Source organism: Vipera berus (genome assembly GCF_964194415.1).
Source record: "Vipera berus genome assembly, chromosome: 3".
NCBI lineage: Eukaryota > Metazoa > Chordata > Lepidosauria > Squamata > Viperidae > Vipera > Vipera berus.
Window position 1 is genome coordinate 31,288,326 of NC_138204.1, and position 20,585 is coordinate 31,308,910.

Sequence of the window (20,585 nt, forward strand, 5' to 3'; positions counted from 1 at the left end):
GGGTGTCAAACTGCTGGCCCATGGGCCGGATGCATCATCCCCAAACCATGCCCACCCCATTGCCGGCAACGGAGAAAAAGCTCCAATATGTTGCACGATGTCACGTGATGTCACAAGTTTGACATGTCTGTATAGTCTCACCCTTATAGTCACCGACCTCAAGTTCCTTTCGTCCTGTGCGCTCCCACTTGGGCCTTCTCAGGGTGCCGCCTGTAAAAGACTGCCGGCGGATAACACCCAGGGGGAGGGCCTTCTCAGTGGGTGCGCCTGCCCTTTGGAACCAGCTGCCCGTGGAGCTTAGGACTGCCCTCGACCTTCAGTCATTCCGCCGGGACCTGAAGACCTGGCTCTTTGAGCTTTCCGGCCCAGGCTGAGAGTTTCCCCCCCCCAGGGATCAAATTTAATTATTTTAACTGTTTTTAACTCTTGTATTGTATTGATGTTTTTAAATACTTTGTAAACCGCCCTGAGTCCTACGGGAAAAGGGTGGTATATAAATTCAATAAACTTAAACTTAAACTTATATCCTGATCTTCTCAGATGGAAGAAATAATAACATTATTTAATTACCCTAATAATTAAATTCTATTTCAATGGATCCTAGCAGCAAATTTTTGGGATCTGCAAATGGTTTGAGTCTTCATATGAAATTCCGATTTATATCATCTGTTCATTTATTTTTTCAATCAAGAGCTTAAGGAAGAATGCTGATTTTATTCTGAATACATCAGAGATCCCATCCTGCAATTTCTTTTTGTTCTTTCCAGTTCAATATTGACTGCATTGATCTGCAGGAGTTTCTAAGATTTCAGATAGGGGATTTTCTCAGCCTGTATTGAAATTAGAGGCTGTCCTATGTTACATGTTCTCTGTGATTTCTGCACAGACTGCTTATTCTCATTCCTATTTCTTGCTGGTTTTTATGAATTTCACATCCTAGAATGCCATAAAATGAGATTTTATCTATTCTGAAGATCTGATTTTCTTTTATTAATTTGTAACAAACATTTGCAGCCTGTTTATTTAAACATACAGTTTGCATAGCATATTTTCCCGTAAAGTAGCTTACTTCAGGCTATGGTTAGATTATAAAGAAAGGAAAAAATGATTTAGCCTTGTTCTTCCAGCATTATTTTTTATTGTGAAAAAAGATATCCCCCCAGAGCCCAAAATTGGGACCTATTCAAACAAGCAATTTCCATTTCATAGAATAATAATAATAATAATAATAATAATAATAATAATAATAATAATAATAATTAATAATAATAATAATAATAATAATAATAATAATAATAATAATAATAATAATAATAATAATAATAATAATAATAATAATAAAAAATCACACAGTCAGCCAGATGTTTTGTTTACCTATCGAGTCCTTACCAAGGACCTGGGCTAGGCAGATGTGGATGTTTGATAGTATTACAGATATTGTCGCAGGATGGAAGCAGTCCCTAGTAAGGCCGCCTTTTGCAATTGACTAATGGCAAATTTGTCAATGCCAATGGTGTTCAAGTGGTGCTCCAGTTATTTTGGAATTGTACCCAAGGCGCCTATTACTATTGGTACTACCCTTGCTTGCCTTTGCCACAGTCTTTCTATTTTTATTTGTAGATCTTTGTATTTTGTTATCTTCTCCAGTTCTTTCTGGTCTATTCTGCTGTCTCCAGGCACTGCCACATCCACTATCCAGACTTGTTTGTCTTTCTTATCAACAGTTGTTAAGTCTGGGGTGTCATGTTGCAGGTGCTTGTCTGTTTGAATTCTGAAGTCCCAGAGCAGTTTAATTTTATCATTTTCTATTTGTAGGTCTTTGTATTTTGTTATCTTCTCCAGTTCTTTCTGGTCTATTCTGCTGTCTCCTGGCACTGTCACGTCCACTATCCAGACTTTTTTGTCTTTCTTATCGACAGTTGTTAAATCCAGGGCGTTATGTTGCAGGTGCTTCTTTGTTTGAATTCTGAAGTCCCAGAGCAGTTTAATTTTATCATTTTCTATGACTTTCTCTATTTTATGATCCCACCAGTTCTTGCTTACAGGCAAATGATACTTCTTGCAGATTTTCCAATGCACCATTGTTGCTACTTTGTCATGCCGCTGCTTGTAGTCAGTCTGTGCAATCTTCTTGCAGCAGCTTACCAGGTGGTCCACTGTTTCTTCAGTTTCTTCAGCTTCTTTGCACAGGTGGCACTTACTGTCTGTTGCTGTCTTCTCAATTTTGACTTTTTATGCATTTTTCCTTGGTCTTGTGCAGTGAGATTAGTCCCTCAGTCTCTTTCTTCAATTTTCCTGCTCTTAGCCATTGCCAGATCTTTCCCAGCTATTTTTTAATGTACTGTCCATGTAGTGCTTTGCCTTCCCATGCCTCTATTCTGTTTTTCATTTGGTCTTTCTTGTAGGTCAGTTTGGTCTCTCCAGTAGTCAGTAGGCCTTCCTGATATATTAATTTCAGTGCATCTTCATCATTGTCCTTCAGATATTCTTCCAAAGCCATTTTTTCTTCTTCAACCATTTGATGTACTTGCAGCATTCCACACCCACCTATTTGCCTTGGTAGATAGAGTCTATCAATGTCACTGCGTGGATGAAGAGCATGATTCATTGTCATTATTTTTCTGGTCTTCCTATCCATTGCTTTTAGTTCTGCTTGAGTCCAGTCCACTATTCCAGCTGTGTATCTAATGACTGGAATTGCCCAGGTGTTGATTGCCTTCATGGTATTTCCTCCATTGAGTTTGGACTTTAAGATCTTCTTCACTCTCTTGATGTATTCACCTCTAATCTTTTTCTTGACTTCAGTGTGCTTGATGTTGTCAGCTTGAAGGATACCCAAGTCTTTGTAGTAATCTTCTTCATCCAGACTCTTAATGTTATTTTCGTGGGGCATCTTTATTCCTTCAGTTTTCACTATTTTTCCTTGTTTGAGAGTAAGTGTGGCACATTTGTCCAAGCCAAACTCCATTGCAATATCTTGGCTATATATACAGACAGTGTTCAGCAGTGATTCTATTTCAGATGATGTTTTTCCATACAGCTTCATATCATCCATGTAAAAGGAGGTGGGATAGTCTGGCAGATTTTTTTGATGTTTGATAGCAATATCCTGAGTTATTCTGTATTGTTGACAGAGGAAACAGTGCAATTACAAATAGTAGTGGTGATAATGAATCTCCTTGAAATATCCCTCTCTTGATATTAACCTCTCCCAGTCTCTCACCATTGACCCGCAAATGTGTCTTCCATTGTGCCATTGATCTTTGCACAAATTTTCTGATGTTTCTACTGACTCCTGTTATTTCTAGGCACTTGATTAGCCAGTCATGTGGCAGAGTCAAATAACAACAACAACAACAACAACAACCACCACCACCACCTATAAAATAAGACTGGCTACCAAAGCATGATGAGTCCCAATAAGGATAAAAATGATCATGTATGTATCCATATTTTCAAGAAGAAGGTATTCCTTCCTGCAAATTGCTCATTTAAACCTTTGGGAAATAGAGCACAGTTAGGGCTCTCACAGATTGCTATTGGTACTTAGGTCTAAATATCATCTGTTAAGGAAACCAAAAGGGTCTTGCAGGCTATAAGTTGTTTGTTTGGCATTCTTAATATTCAAATTTCTTTCCATACAAGTCAGATGAGGTTTGCTCATTGTTGTAATAAAGACAATCATGTCCAAAAATATCCTGTATTATATTTCCAGGGAGTGCTGTGCCATATTCGTTCATCTGTTCTTTCTCCTTGCTATTAGTTTATTTTAAAGCTTTGTGCAACTTTGCACACAAACCTCAACATAGCTTCAACATTTTCTTTTCAGATAAAACTCCCCTTACAAGTGGTATTTCAGAGCACTCATCTAGCTTCTCCCTGGATGCTCAAAAGAGAGTCTACACAAATGTTGCAAGTGCCAGGGCAAAATTCAAGGCAGAAAAATAAATGAACAATTTTGTTCATTACTTTGAATCAGATTATTTTAACAATGTGGGCTGAGACAACCTCTCAAGGGAGAACAGAGCTACTTTACACAGCCTAATTTATTTACCGTGCATTTAATTCAGTGCATCTGTAGGGCTACAGGTCCTTCCCATCTAGGCTAGCAAGCCTTGTGTTCCTTCCCAACGTGAAGGTCCTTTTTTAGAAGCTGCCCCTCTACCAAGTCTTATAAGCAGGAGGGCATTACTAAAGGAAATAAGGTCTAAGCCTTAAGAGAGCCACAAATAATTACTGCTATTTATTCTTTAATTCTTCAATAGTTGAAATGACTATTGAAATAACCATTTTTTTCACCTGAGCTCTGAATAAGATTTTTGGCTGACTGCTGGTCTCTGATGCTGATGCTTGTGGGGAGGGAACATCCCCTTTTTCGTTAACTTCCATTTGACAAATGAGATAGAATAATGCTTTTGTCCCTTTTTTTGCTGACAGAGTTCCTCTTAGCTATATTCCTATAATTGCTTTCCGGATACTTCTCGTCTGTGACTGCATCAAAAAGTGAAGCAGGGGCATCAGAGAAATCAATTTCCTTCAGAGCCTCACAGAATGACATGACAAACAGAACAAGTGCAACTCCTTGAAACAAGGTTGGCCAATTTGCTTGCACTCAAAGGACTGGGAATAGCTTAACCACTTCATCTGTTGTCTTCACCCAATGGTCTAACGCTTATATGGAGAATTTCCACATAGATCTTATGTGTTTCCTGTCCATGAGATTTTGGACATTTCAAATAAGAGACTGGGGCAAATCAGTGTGCTCAAAATATCCCTAACAATATTTGTTCTTGTTCTATGGTTTGTGCCTCACTGCCTGGATTCATACAACGTACTAGATAAGCTAAAATGGGCTGGATACTTTGACCTTCCGCAGGTTGGCAGGAGGGATATATCCATAAAGTCATTGATACTAAGAGTCAACACCCATTCGATGGCACATAATTAGTATTGTGGGAAGTAGCTGCAGGATTCTTGGCATGAGCCAGCCCAGTTATACAGTAGCATGGTTGGTATATTTGGACAAAACTTGTTAAGCAAACATTGAAATCAAGTTGTGTTAGCTTGGGATGAGTGTTTTGGGTAGTATGAAAATCCAGCATAGTGCATAAGAGACAGAGGAAAAGAATGGGAAATGAGTGTGCATTTATTTAGAACACAGAGAGAAATGATGAATAGAGGAGAGAATGAATCTATGATGCTTCCTGAGTGGGGAAGGGAAAGAAGGGAAAAGGTAGGGAAGATTTGCCTGCTGGTACTGGTGCAATCTAATCCTTATTACCTATTGAGAGAGGAATGATCATCATGTAGCCTTAGAGCTGCATGCCATCTTTAGGCTAATGCTGTGTGATCTCAGATTAATTGGGAAGCCCCTACATGGGAAATCAGATCAGAACTCTGATAAGAGCCACTTCTCTCTTCTGTGGGAGCCTGCTACTTAGAACTGCTGGAGAAGGAGAAGAAGAGATGTCTGAGAAACAATTAGTGTCCTCACCCACTACCCTCTGTTTTTCTTAGATGCTGCTTCTTAGATGGATGTTCCATAGTGGCTGCCAATAGATTCTCCTGGGAGAAATGCAGTCCTCAATCGAATGCCCTTTGTTAGCTGAATTACTCTTTTAGGAATGAAATAAATATTTTGGACCTTACTTCCAAAATAATATACTTAGAACTGTGATACTAACTTACTAAATAACTCTAACTAGAGATAGAGAAAGTGTATTTCAAGACAATATAACCTATGCATATCCTCAACCATAAATGTTTTTCTGACTGGTTTGCAATATTTTAAAAAGAAGTCCACAAGAACATTTCCATTTCAACATGGATGTAAAGACATAATTAAAAACATATTCTCTAAAGCTAGCCATTATTCCAAAGTATTTTGATTTTGGGTTTTTTGTGTTGTTGTTAAAAGTTGCTTTGAGAGGGCATAAGGCAGTGAATAACTTTTCCCAATCTGTAATTCATCTGGCAGATCAGGTTGGTTCACAATAGACTTTAGAAAAAATGAATTCATCCAGACTCCCTAATGGTACATTTAGCACCAAGGGATTCGTTTATAGCAGATCAGCTTTCTTTCATCCAGGTTCATTCTAACCTAACCATGCTGTGCTTAGTTTGAGGTTATTCCATCTGGCTAGATATGAAATTGCCAGCTGAAGATATTTGATTAGAATCCAGCAGAGGTTTATAAGATCTTTCATCATAGATTGTTTGACCAAGTCTCAAACTTATAGGAAACTTTGCTTCAGCCCTTTGATATTTTTCCACAAAATCTACTAATACATTCAATTTACATGTACTGTTATGTCACTCTTAATCAAAGATGACATAAAACTTAATGCAATTAGTAAAATTATAATTATTAGTCTATTAGACAACTAGAAAAATTAAAAACCTTTCAGTTTGCCAAAAGAGTGCCTCTGATCACCTGGTTCACCAATTTTAAGCAAATGTTGATTATTTGTAATGCAAGGATATCCAATAATTACAGGAAGCAGAGAGTTGTTATAAGAGGTCTACCTCCTATAATCATGCTGTTCTAACATCAAGCTAGTATCCTCTTTGAAGAAATAATGTAAACAGATTTCTTCAAAATGATTATTTTATGAATATGCAAATATTCAAAATACAATGCTCCATCAGCACAGATGACTTTAATTGACCCATGAGTCTTAAAACAATGGCTATGGTCATCACTTAAATGCAGTAGTTATAAGAATGGATTTGATCAGAAAATATCCTCCCTTTCTATTCATTTAGAATCACAGAATTCAAAATATTGAGGAATTCAGAATTATCCATGTAAACCACCTGAAACATTACCTGTTCCATGTAATATACTATTTTATAACTATATTGTCTTTTACTCTACTGCAACATTTCAGTAGGGCACTGTAGAGTTAAATTAAATCACAAAACAAATAAGGATCAGAGCAATTACGTATGATGTGCCCACAGCTAAATAAGTATCTTAACAGTAGTACACAATGCCATTAAACATATTGTCCTGTTGCTATGGCTATAGCAAGTGTGTTGTGCTGACATGTTCATGAGATCCGCTAAAAAGTGAGTAAAACCTATATTTGTGTAAGTGCCCCAATTTGCCATATTATTTATTATTACACATGATTACATTTTATTCAGCCTTTAGTAATGGAAGTGTTTGATGTGTCTGTCTAGCTGGGTGAAGGGAACATAACAAGGATGAAGCCAAACATCCTCCTGGGCTGAGAAAAAAGCCCAAGGTTGATAAAAACAAGGCAGAACATGTCTTCCCTTTAATCTTCAGAACTTTTTCCTTTTGTAGAGTTGCCTGAAGGGGCAACTAATATTTATCTGAAGTAATAAATATGATGAAAGAGCAAAATGGAAAAAGTTATTGACAAGACTGCTGTTTGGTAACAGTGATGGGTAAAGGATGAAAACCTCAGTAAAATTTTTTACATGAACTGTGATGTAGCTGGAATTGGGGGAAGATAATTTAGTTCTTTGCTTGGCTATAATTATGCAGAAACTATTTGGCAGAACCCAACCTAAAATCTACTTCTTAGTTATACAGTACCAATCTATGCAATTAGCATCACAATTATATTAACAAATAATTATTTACCTTGCTATTTACTTTAATGCATGCCAAAATCAGGGTATGCAAATATTTGTATACCATTGGCCTTCAACTCTCAGAATTCCCAGCTAGCCTGACATTTGTTCTAGTATTTTGAGGACATAAGATGGGAAAAGTTGTGGAGGAAAGACAAGATGACCGAGTCATTTAATCTAATGTTTTGACTTATCTTTTCTTATAGTTACCATCATCAGGTCTACTTTGTCATTAACTCTATATTCATCACTCTTATTCCCTTCCATGGCTTATTATTGCTTCCATGCATTGCATTTCACTTGTAATGTTATATTCCTGGAGAGAACAAGGGTTGGCTGACTTATCTGTTTACATGCTTCTCTCCTGCTATTGTCTTACAGTATGATCCAGATCAGGTTCCTGAAGCCTCAGATTTCTGCCTGTCACTTTCAATGATGCTAAGTTCTGTTGCTTATTTCTTAAGGCTTGACAAGGATGTGCAGAGTACCTCTTGAGCTAACAAGAGCGTGCACTGAAAAAGAGGATACTGAGAGTAGTCAAGTTTACAAAGCAACCACACAGATACACTGAGGTGTGTAAAAAAAGGTTTACTTGTGGAATAATACAATAGCACAGTCCCATATAAAACAGTCCAGGTCATACACGAGTAAAGAGATGATAGCAAATAACAATAGTCCAAGGATTATCCAATACAGTGTCTTCTTACCAGTCCGTAAGTCAAAACACAGTTCTTCAGGTTTAACAAACCCACAAACCACAATAATCAGCAAGTAACAGCAAAAGGTTACAGAGAGAATAACACAGAGAGAGAAGCTATGTCTCTAGCTCCCTCTTATGGCCGTTGGAAAAACAGCGCTGGCCAATCATCACACATTTAAAGGGAAACAATACAGTTTCTATTACAACAACACAATCATAGTTTATATATATTGCCAACCCAACCAGTTAGGCCATAGTCATCTACCTAACAAGGCTTCTGCTAAATTCTACCCTCATCCGATTCCTCATTTTGCTTGCTGCCCATCACTGTTATCTTCTATAACATTCTATAATGTTCAATCTATTTCTGGATAAACAATATATTCCAATCTCTTTTCTGCCATCACCCTCTCCAACATCTGTCTCAACATTTCCCACTTTCTTCTTTCTTGATAAATTTAGGAGTTGTGACCCTCGTATTACTCCTCCATTGCAGTCTCTCAGTTGCATTGATAGAATCATCCTTATGTCCTACCATATTCAAACCTGATACTAATTGCCCCTGTTGCCAGAAAGTCCTTCTTTTTGCTTAACCCTTTCCCCCATTCATTCCCTTCTCCTAATTTTTGCTTCCAAACTCCTGCCGTATGCCACTTGCCGATGTCTGAATTTTATTCCCTTTGCCAATTGCATGGATGGCCTAAGCAATAGAAACCTTGCTCAAAGACCCATTTATTTGCCAAATGTCTAAGCTTACCTGTTTTCCAGGTTTGCAATCTACAATTCTGGGGGCCAAATGTATCAGGCCTATTTCTCACTACTGAAGTGAGGCTACTGAAGAATTCTGAGGGCTGCACCCTAGGATAGTAGGCTCTGATAGGCTGCTGTCATACATGATTAAATACAGGTGTGGTGAGTATCCCTGGTAAAATCCTCAGCAACCTTACCTGTACAAGGCAGATGCTGTTCTCTTTAGTCCTTTTGGTCTGTTGGGCTTCGGTTCTCCAGCCATGTTTATATCTGTAACGAATAATGGTTTGGAATTACTGCAGTATCTTTCACTATCTGTTTTAAGATAAACATTCAAAAGAAATTTAAGCTATTTTTAACAATTCTTTTGGGGTCAGGGATTGCTACATAACTTTGTTTTAATACTGGGCAATAGTTATTTTCTTCAGATATATCTCTTATATTCAAAGAAGCAATGGTATTTTCCTTTTTGTGAAAAAATGTATAGTATGTGGTATATTTATATTCTGCAATGATTTTCAAAAAGACCCATCGTCCCATTAATCATTTCCCATCTAAGTAATTTATCGATTAATTCATCAAATACAATTAAATATATTTTCATATTAACAAAGCCTTAAACTCATACAAATCTATCCCATATAAGAAACATAAATCAGCTTAAGCCTTATGCACAAAATAATCATCAGGGTCCATTATGAACAAGAATAGATCTCCTTCTTGCTCCCTCAGTATTTGCAGGACCTTGAACCATTTATAAGAAATAATTCATGAAGAATTCAACAACCACCTAAGTCATAGATATTATAACTAAAGGCATGCCTTCCTATGACAAACATAGGAAAAAAATATTCAGGCTACTTAACACAGAAAATATTGTTTATGTTGCTTTAAACTCCTCTGCCCTAATACCCATGCTAAAAGCTGTGCTGGATGTCAAAACATGTCAAATGTCTTCTGTTATAATTGAAGGGATGTTTCTCAATTTCAGCACTGAAAGCCTGAATCAGATGTTTTGATCTGCCAAGAAAATTTACTCTATCCTCCATTCCAATGGATTCAGTGGAGACTGAGACATATAACCACATTTCATTGCCTTAATGGAAACTAAACATAGCAATTTAAGTGTAAAAAGGTACTGCTTAATAGAAACAAAGCATAAGAAAAGGGTGGGTCCATTCATACATGATCTGTGAAAGATGATGCAACATCAGTGATGACTTGCATGTAGAGCAGGCATGTCAAACTCGTGATGTCATGTGATGTCACATGATGTATTGCGACTTTCCCCCCATTGCCAGCAATGGGCTGGGCACGGTTTTAGTATGATGCATCTGGCCCATGGGCTGGCAGTTTGACATGCCAGATGTAGAGCCACACCATTGTGGTCCTATGGCATAATGTGAAGATACAATCTTAGTAATGTGAAACAGGCTGGGATCTGGATCAATGCCTGGATGGGACCATCTGCTTAGGAATCTTACCACTCGGCTGACACATTAGACCAGACATGTCAAATTCACGACGTCACGTGATGTTGTATGACATACCAGAACATTTTCCCCATTGCCGGCAATGGGGTGGGTGCGGTTTCGTCGTGACGCATCCGGCCCATAGGCCGGCAGTTTGACACCCCTGCATTAGACTGAAGCAATCCATAGTGGCTTGATTGATTTTAGTTCAGTCTGTCTATCTGTTCTATTTACATACTATTGAAATTATACAGCTCTGAATAGTATACACTCACAGAAACATAATGCAGTAAAGTTTAACTTTACAAATCCACTAAGAGTAAACATTACAATGCACTGGCAAAAACACACACATTAGTGTTTAAACCCTTGCTTTAACTCCATCTGGGTAGCTTTTTGAAAGTCCACAAAGTTGGTGTCAGTTTGACCTCCAGTGGGAGGCTATTTCATGTAGGGGAGGCATCACAGAATATCATTACCTCTAAGCTCCTATAGATCTCAACTCTCATAGATTTGGAAGTTGCATATCCCCAACTAATATGAGGGAAATAAATGGATCAGTTCTTATCTGGAGGTGATGCTGCAAGTATCTAGGAGCTTAAACTATTAGGTTCTAAAAGTTTAAACCAACATTTGAACAATATCCAGAAACTTACTGGAAGCCAATACAGCACCCTCAGATAGCACAAGGGCAAAAAGACTCAAATGATTATTTAATTAAGGATAATTTTACTATATCAATTTTTAGTTATATCAAAGCAATTAACTTTTCAAAAACTATATTGTACTGTATATACTGTATAAAAGAATAGAAACATGAATGTTTAAAATTTTGCATTCTTTAAGTTTATATATACTGAAAACTATGTGTCATTTCTACTGTATTTTTTATTTTTTGACTTCGATGCCTTTTCCATTCAACATTATATACATAAATATATTTTTAAAAGCATTCAATTTTCCAGTGATGAGTAGATGCAAAATAAATTAATAGGACCATTTAATATACATGTATACTAGCCTTATCTGACATTCTGAAAACTATATTTGTCTTTTGTAAAGTTGGAACAAAACTAAATCAGAGGGCATTGTGTGTTGTTTCAAACAATTGTTTTCCCCTTAAAAAGCAAAAGCAAAATGAAGCAAAATGTCAGAATTCACATTTCAAGCCATACACCCGCCTTTGCAAGGAAGGGAATAGGTTTTTTGCCTCTGCAGAGGTATGTCTGGTGCTCCTGCTGTCTTCAATATTGCTACCACCTACTGGGAGATCAAAAATGTCAATTCCTGATTGAAATGCTATATTCAACAACAATTCTCAGCTTACTCCAGGTGACTTGAGTTTCTCAGTGGGTGAGATTTCAACACCTCATGTAAAAAAAAAAGTTAACTAAGCAGTTTGTTTCAAGTAGGAAGTATGTGGCTGTTCTGTTTGGCTCTGCCATACACTGGGAATAGAAGCCTGAAAAGTTGACATTTATTAAAGGCCTTGTAGGGAGGCAAAGCCCCATGCCACCCCTTGCCCTCTTTCCTCCCTGACCTCCCAGTGAACCCCAGATAACAGAACCAAAAGACTGCTTAAGCCTTTTTGACACCTAAGCTGAAATTCATCTTAGACAGGTGAAATTGGCAAATACCAGCAACTTAACTAAACAAAGAAGATCCCCTCTAGATACTGAAAGTTCTTCATTTCTATAATAAGGTAAAGGTAAAGTTTCCCCCGCACATGCGTGCTAGTCGTTTCCGACTCTAGGGGCCGGTGCTCATCTCCGTTTCAAAGCCGAAGAGCCAGCGCTTGTCCGAGGACATCTCCGTGGTCATGTGGCCGGCATGACTAGACGCCAAAGGCGCACGGAACGCTGTTAACTTCCCACCGTAGTGGTCCCTATTTTTCTACTTGCATTTTTACGTGCTTTCGAACTGCTAGGTTGGCAGAAGCTGGGACGAGTAACAGGCGCTCACTCTGTTACGCGGCACTCGGGATTCGACCCGCCAAACTGCCGACCTTCCGATCGACAAGCTCAGCGTCCTAACCCACTGAGCCACCGCGTCCCTCTATTTCTATAATAGATTTCCTCAAATAAAACCTTTATCCTGAGGTCACCACTTCAACTTGCAAATGATAAAAATGGCAAAACCTCACAAGAAAGCAAAACCACATTTCCTCTCTACTGGACAAGGCAGGCTAAGTTCACACATTTTCTAGGAACAACCCAAAGACTCCTCTATAAAAGTAACTGCTTTTAAACTGTAACTTGTAACCACCTTTGATTACTGTGGCTGTTTGTCTTGTTCTTCTTGAGGGGTCCTTGGTGCTCTCTGAGCTTGGTTGTTTTCTTGCAGATGTTTCATTACCCAAATTAGGTAACATCATCCTGGTTTGGGTAATGAAACATTTGCAAGCACTGATGATGTTACCTAGTTTGGGTACACCCTCATTTCAACCCTGAGCTACCAATATTCTCTATTGTTCTGCTTTCTAACAGCTGTCTTGTGTTCTTTGGAAAACCCAGAATTTCTTCGAAGAGTCTAAAAGAGAAACTATGGACCATCATTTAAAAAAGGGTTGTTTTAATATGAAAGGCAGCTAGGTTTTTGAATGCTCGGGAAGAAATCAGAATCATGGCCATAGCCAAGAAGAAGGGAGAGTTTCAAGCAGAGTTTTTCAAACTTGGCAACTTTAAGATGCTGACTGGGAATTCTATGAATTGAAGTCCACACAAAATTGCCAAGTTTCAAAAAATATTGCTGGAAACATTTCTTTCCTTGCTGAAGTCCTGACCTAAACCAAATCTCAGTCTGCTACTTTTCATGCTGAGGAATCAGCTTTGAGTACTCACTAATCCTCCCAAATGCACAGATACTATTATGCTCATATTGATTGGCCAGTAACTGATCCTGAAAAAATGTATTGCCTGACATTAAAGCTCTGCCAAAAATCTTCCTTGAAACTTCCTAGGAAAGTTTGCTTGCTCTATGAAAGAGATTTCTGTTTTCCCATCTTCTCCTCAGAAGGCTTGAGTATTTCAATTTTCTCTTGATGGTGATTTGTCTTAATATTGGAAATGGTGGAGGGCACTGTTGTTGTTGCTATTTGCTATTACAGATCTGAAAGCATCACATCAAAACCTCCCTGTCTGCCAACATAATCCATTATTATTTGTTTCTGAAAAAAACCAGTGGGAGGAATTGTTTGCTGGTGCCTTCCTTGGAGAACTGAACTGAACTGAATCCTGGGAGGGCTGCAGAGTGCTGGAGATGAGACTGTGGTAAGTGAAAGACAGGACACTGACACACTCTCCTTGCCTAATAAGATAATGTCAAACTATCATATTTCACCCAGGAGAATTTCATTCCCCACTCCTTCTTTGGAAAAAAAAGACAAGCTATAAATGATCCTGTATCTTTTTATCAGAAACATATTCAGGACAATTTTCCCATATAGGCATTGCTATATGGGTAGTCCAGGATTTACAACCAGGATTGAGCCCAAAATTTCCATTACTAAGCAAGACAGTTGTGAGTTTTCTCCCAGTTTATGACCTTATATGCTACATTTGTTAAACGAATCACTGCATTTGTTAAATTAGTAACACAGTTGTTAAGTGAATCTGACTTCCCCATTGATTTTGCTTGTCAGAAGGTCACAGAAGGTGATTACATTTCACCTTTCACCTTTACTGCAACTGTAAACATATGCCAGTTGCCAAGCATCCGAGTTTTGATCACATGACTATGGGTATGCTGCAACAGTTGTAAGTGTGAAAAGTGGTCATAAGTCACTTTTTTCAGTGCTGTCGTAACTTTGAATGATCACTAAGCAAATGGTTGTAAGTCAAGGATTACCTGTATATACAGCTAATGCCTGCATAATATTGATTTGAATGCATACAAGGGATACAGAGTATAGTACAAACAAGATGCTCCAATTAGTTAGCTCATTATGGCTTACCAGTGTTTTTTTTGTAAAAGGAAAAGGTGCCGGAACTCACACATGTCATACAACCCACCTTGCCTACCCTACAAGGTTCCATCCAAAAAAGGTGCCGGAACTTCGTTCTGAGCGTTCAATGAGAAAAAAAGCCCTGTGGCTTACATTGCTAATAGCAGAACCATCTCAGTATACTCAGCTGACTCCCTATTCTGAGGTCCAGGCTTTTTTTGAGATATGTAAAAAGGCTGTTCAGTACTGCTTCCTCCCTGCTTTTTATGTACTATAGGATATGAACTTGCTGTGTCAATATGTCCTTTAACTTCCCCATGAAACATCAATATGTGGCCGTTTGCTTATAAAATTAGTTTATAGGAATTTATTTATCAAGTTTGTATAGAGATTTGGTTTGAAGCTGGATCTCATTTCCAACTCAAATTTATTTTCCAAGTCAGATTGTTAATTGGAGTCATATGCTTCTCAAGCAAATCAAAATACCGGTAGGTAAAATGTATTATTCAAATAGATTCAGAGTCAATTGACAACCCTTTATATGCTGGCTTCCAAAAAAAGATTTGCAAATAGTTTATAATATAAAATCTTTGTACAGCAAACATAAATGAATGCAACACATTAAATTTAAACCAATTACTTGCTCAATTAGACAGAAAGAGAAAGAAAAACTAGAGTGTCACTCACTAAAGCAGATTTGGCTGAAGCCACTGAGAGAGAAATGATTCCCTTCCCTTTGCAGTCCTCCAAATCTCTTCCTACCTAGATCCTTTACATGAGAGTAAACAAGAAAGCTTAAATAATTTAGAATAGAATAGAATACAGCTGAAAGGGACTTTGGATGTCTTCAAGTCCAGCCCCCTGCTCAAGCAGGAGACCCTATACCATCTCAGGCAAGTGACTGTCTAGCCCAGGGGTAGGCAACCTTGGCTCAGGAATTCTGGGAGTTGAAGTCCACGAGTCATAAAAGAGCCGAGGTTGCCTACCCCTGGTCTAACCTCTTCTTGAAAACCTCTAGTGATGGAGCGCCCATGATTTCTGGAGGCAAGCTGTTCCACTGGTTAATTGTCCTCACTGTCAGGAAGTTTCTCCTTAATTCCAGGTTGCTTCTCTCTTTGATCAATTTCCAACCATTGTTTCTTGTCCTTCCCTCTGGTGCTTTGGTGAATAACATGATCCCCTCTTCTTTGTGGCAGCCTCTCAAATACTGGAACACTGCTATCATGTCTCCTCTATTTCTTCTTTTCTTTAGACTGGCCAGACCCAAGTCCTGCAGCCATTCTTCGTATGTTTTAGTCTCCAGGCCTTTGATCATCTTAGTTGCTCTGAATTTTTTCCAGACACTCAACATCTTTTTTGTGATATGGTGACCAAAATTGGCTGCAGTATTCCAGGTGTGGTCTCACTAGGGTTCTATAAAGCAGTACTAATACTTTGCATGTTCTTGATTCTATGCTTCTGTTTATACAACCCAGGATTGTATTAGCTTTTTTGGCTGCTGTTGCACACTGCTGGATCACAATCAAGTGGTTGTCCACTAGGACTCCGAGGTCCCTCTCACAGTTACTGTTTTTGAGCCAGGTCTTACCTAATCTGTACTTACACCTTTGATTTTTCCTGCTAAATTTAAAACTTTGCTTTTCTCCACATTGAAACTCATTTTGTTGGATAGGGCCCATTGTTCAAGTTTGTCAAGATCTTTTTGGATCCTGAGTTTGTCTTCTGGGGTGTTGGCTACTCCTGCCAGCTTGGTGTCATCTGCAAATTTGATGAATTCCCCTTCAATTCCCTCATCTAAGTCATTTATGAAGATATGGAGAGTACTGGGCCTAAGACAGAACCTTGTGGTACCCCACTGCTTACTTCTCTCCATGTGGATGTAGTGCCATTGAGGACTACTCATTGAGTACAGTTTGTCAGCCAGCTACATATCCATCTGGTGGTGATGTTGTCTATTCCACCTTTTCCTAGCTTGCCAAGGAGTAGGTTGGTCTACTTTATCAAGGTCTTACTGAAGTCTAAGTATACCACATCCACAGAATTTCACTGGTCTACTAATTCAGTCACTTTATCAAAGAATGAAATACAATTGGTTTGGCATGATCTGTTTTTAACAAACCTGTGCTGGCTACTAGTTATAACTTTGTTTGCTTTTAGTTGTTCGCAGATCTCTTTTTTGATTATCTTTTCTAGGATCTTCCCAGGTATTGATGTTAAATTGATTAATCTGTAGTTTCCTGGGTCTGTTTTTTCCTCTTTCTTGAAGATGGGAACCAATCAGCTGTTTTCCAATCCTCAGGTACTTCCCTGGTGCTCCAGGATTTATGAAAGATATGATTCTGAGATAATATCTGCCAGCTCCTTGAGAAATCTGGGATGTAATCTGTTGGGTCCCGGCAATTTATATTTGTCAAGGTTGGATAGGTGCTCTCTTACCATTTTCTTGCTTATTTTAATTTTTGTTTCTAGTTTGTCTTTTGCAGTGGTTTTTTTGGTATGTTGAACTATAATTTCTTTTTCTGTGAAGACTGATGCAAAGAATGAGTTAAGCAGCTCTGCTTTCTCCCTGTTGCCTGTTATTTCCTTGCCATCTTCTCTCTTTAGTGGGCCTACAGTTTTCTTGTCTTTTTTCTTTTTAGTATGTTGGAAGAAACTTTTTTTATTATCCTTGATTTCTGTTGCAAGTCTTTGTTTGTTCTGAACCTTTGCTTTCCTGACTTCATCTTTGCATGTTCTGGCTGTCTACGATAATTATGTGCCCCTCTTTCCATTTTTTGTATTTGTCCTTTTTGTCTTTCAGTTTGTCAGAAAGATCTTTGTGTAGCTATGTTGGTTTCTTCTTCAATTTCTTGTTCTTCTTTTTCAGTGGTATTGTGCTGGTCTGGGCTTTTATGATCATATTTTTCAGTTTCCATCATTTGTCAGATGCTGGGACTCAGTTCTCTATTGCTTACTATTCAAGGACCTTGTCCTCGGCTGAGTGCAATTATGCTCAGATTGACAAAGAAGCTTTGGCCATTGTGGCTGAGGTGAAAAAATTCCATGATTATTTGTACGGCTGCAAATTCATGGTCTTCACTGACCATAAGCCATTGCTGGGGTTATTTACCACAGACAGGCAGACGCCTCAAATACTTTCCCCCAGAATGTTAAGGTGGTCTATTTTTATGTCAGCCTACAGCTACAGGCTGGTTCACAAACCCGGCAAAGATATGAGCTATGCAGATGGCCTTAGCCGGTTGCCATTGCCACATGTGGAGCCACATCCGGCTCCAGCAGCTCGCATCTTGTCAATTCAAGATTTGCCTGAACTGCCCCTCCATGCTGGGGATATAGCTGCGGAAACAGCCTCAGATAAGATTTTAAGCAGGGTGCTGTCCTGGGTTCACACCGGATGGCTGGAAAATAGCCCGGGACCAGAGTTTCAGAGCTATTACACACATAGACATGAGCTTTCAGCTCATAAAGGTTGCATTCTATGGGGGAGCAGGGTTATTGTCCCCAGTTCATTAAGGCATCATGTGCTCTAGTCTCTGCATGAGGGCCATCCGGGTATTGTCCGGATGAAGGCACTGGCACGGAGCTACCTTTGGTGGCCAGGGTTAGATAAGCCTATCGAGGCCCACGTACATGGGTGTTACACGTGTCAACAGTCCAGACCAGAGATGCCACAGGCCCCTGTCCACCGATGGGAGGAGACTCATACACCATGGTCAAGGATTCACATTGACTTCGCTGGGCCCTTTCAAGGACAGCTGTTTTTGATAGTGGTCGACAGCCACTCTAAATGGTTGGAAGTAATTCCTATACCCACTATGACTACTGCTAGGACCATCCAGGTGCTTAGGAAGCTTTTTGCTACACATGGGCTGCCTGACATCTTAGTTTCGGACAACGGGGCCCAGTTCACAGTGTCAGAATTTTAGGGCTTCTTGAGGGCCAACCTCATAAAGCACGCAATGTCGGCTCCTTTTCACTCCTTGACAAACGGGTGGGCTGAACGCATGGTGCGTACGACTAAAGAGTCACTCAAATGCATCATTTCAGGGGATTGGCATCCTAGGCTGGCTGATTTCTTGCTATGCCAGCACACTACGCCATGCACAGCAATGGGCAAAAGCCCAGCAGAGCTCCGCTGGGGAAGAAGGCTGATCACGAAACTGGACAGGTTGCACCCTGACCGAGTAGCAGCAGACACCGCTTGCCCAAAAGCACCAAGGGGGGTTGCAAGTGGGTAATGGGGTGTGGGTCCAGAACTATGGGCATGGGAATTTGTGGGTGCCCAGTAAAGGTTTTAAGGTCTCAGGACCCCTTTCCTATGAGGTGGTTCTGCAAGGGGGGAGGGTCGTTCGCTGACATATTGATCAGTTGTGACGGCATTTTGTTGAACAGTCACTAAACAAGGATCTCCCAGAGAGTCCGCATCAAGAGCCGGCAGCCAGCAGTCTAATAGAGCAGTTCACACACTCTGAAGACTTTTTCAGTCATTACAACGGAGAGGTGGCCGTAGATGGACAGAGTCCAGAAGTGCAACTTGGGTCTCCAGATGGGGAAGGACAACTGAGCTGTGCAACAGCTCCACTGACCCCTCTACCTCACTGGATTTTGGTTTGGGCCGACCAGGAATGGCCGGCCAAAGGAGCTTGAGTCAATCTGACTCACGTGAACTCAAGAGTCCTGGTCTACCCAGCCTGGCAGGCAAGCAGGTAGACTAGGAGTTGCCCGGAACCCCCAGGAGTTCTGAATGGTTGCGTAGACCACCAAAATATCTTCAAGATTATGTTATTAAATAATGTATGTACATTCTAGGGGGGAGAGGTGTAATGCATTGTGATTTTTACTTGTATTGATTCACATGTCTGTTTAAATGCTGCTTAAAGGTTGCTCAATGGTGTGTCTGTGTAACGGTCACTGACTAAGACAGACTTGTTGTCTGCAAGAAGATCATTGGTAGATTTGGGGCGGGAATGAGTTCCTTTAAACCTATTGGCCACCAGCTAGTGGCCAACTGTATAAGTAGCTGTGCAGCAGCCACTGTTTCAGTTCTGTTCTGCTTGACTCTAATAAAGCATGTTCCTGTTTGCAACCTTCCGTCTCGCTTATTGCTTGCAAAGAACCGGCTACACAACACATTTGTTAGCTGGTTGGCAAAGAGTTCATCTATTTCTTGTGATTGGTTGGGTGGCCTGTAATATACACCTATAGTAACGTCACTTTTTTTCTCTTTTATATTGACCCATATACAATCTGGAGAGATTTTATCTTGGATCATGTGCAAGCAACAGGGCCCCCTGCTTCTTCATGTGAAGACAGATAGGATGTGGGCCAGAAATGTCTGTTAACTTCTTAAACAGCAGCAAAGATTTTCTCAAAGTACTACAGGTAGTCCTTGAGTTATGATCACCATCGGGACCAGAATTTCCATTGCTAAACAAAGCAGTTGTTAACTGAATCACATCTATTTTTACGATTTTTAAATGAGTCACTGCTGTTGTTAAGTGAATCACATGATTATTAAGCAAATCTAGCTTCCCTCATTGTTTGTCAGAAGCTGACAGGGAAGATCACAAATGGTGATCACATAATTCCTGGACATGGCAATTTGTAAATACATGCCAGTTGCCAAGCATTCAATTTTTGTTAACATGAGCATGTGGATGCTGTAATGGTCATAAGTGTGATGACTCATCATAACTTTTTTCAGTGTGATTATAATTAATGGTCGATAAACAAATGGTTGTAAGTCAAGGACTATCTCTGTATGACACCCCATATGTTAAAACTAGGCATCCTACATTAAAAGGAATAAGCTAAACTGAATGCAAGTCTCAGACTGTTTGATCAGAACCATATTTCACAGAAACAACAAAGGCCTTTCCAGCCAGCTGGATCTCACATGTTATGTTTACAGTGGAGATAATCAGGATTATCCCTGAGGAAATCCTGTGGTTTCTCAATAGGGTTTGTCCATTATACTTTTGGTTGCTTGTGATTAAAAACCCTTCTTGGACTGCATGATTATTCATGGCTGATTAGCGGACAGGCTGCTTTTTATAATGAGTGAAAATGGGAGGGTGCTTTTTTGTCATTTCTCATGGCAACAAAGCCGTAAGAA

At 39.4% G+C, this 20,585-nt stretch overlaps 1 protein-coding gene across 2 annotated transcripts in view; it reads right to left on the reverse strand.

Moving 5' to 3' along the window:
* RALY (RALY heterogeneous nuclear ribonucleoprotein) overlaps positions 1-20,585 on the reverse strand; it is a 309,368-nt gene that overhangs the window by 16,123 nt on the left and 272,660 nt on the right. For both annotated transcript variants that reach the window (XM_081324300.1, XM_081324301.1), the window contains one exon: positions 9,253-9,325. In XM_081324300.1, coding sequence (XP_081180426.1) covers positions 9,253-9,325 — 73 coding nt within the window. The remainder of the gene's footprint in view (positions 1-9,252; positions 9,326-20,585) is intronic.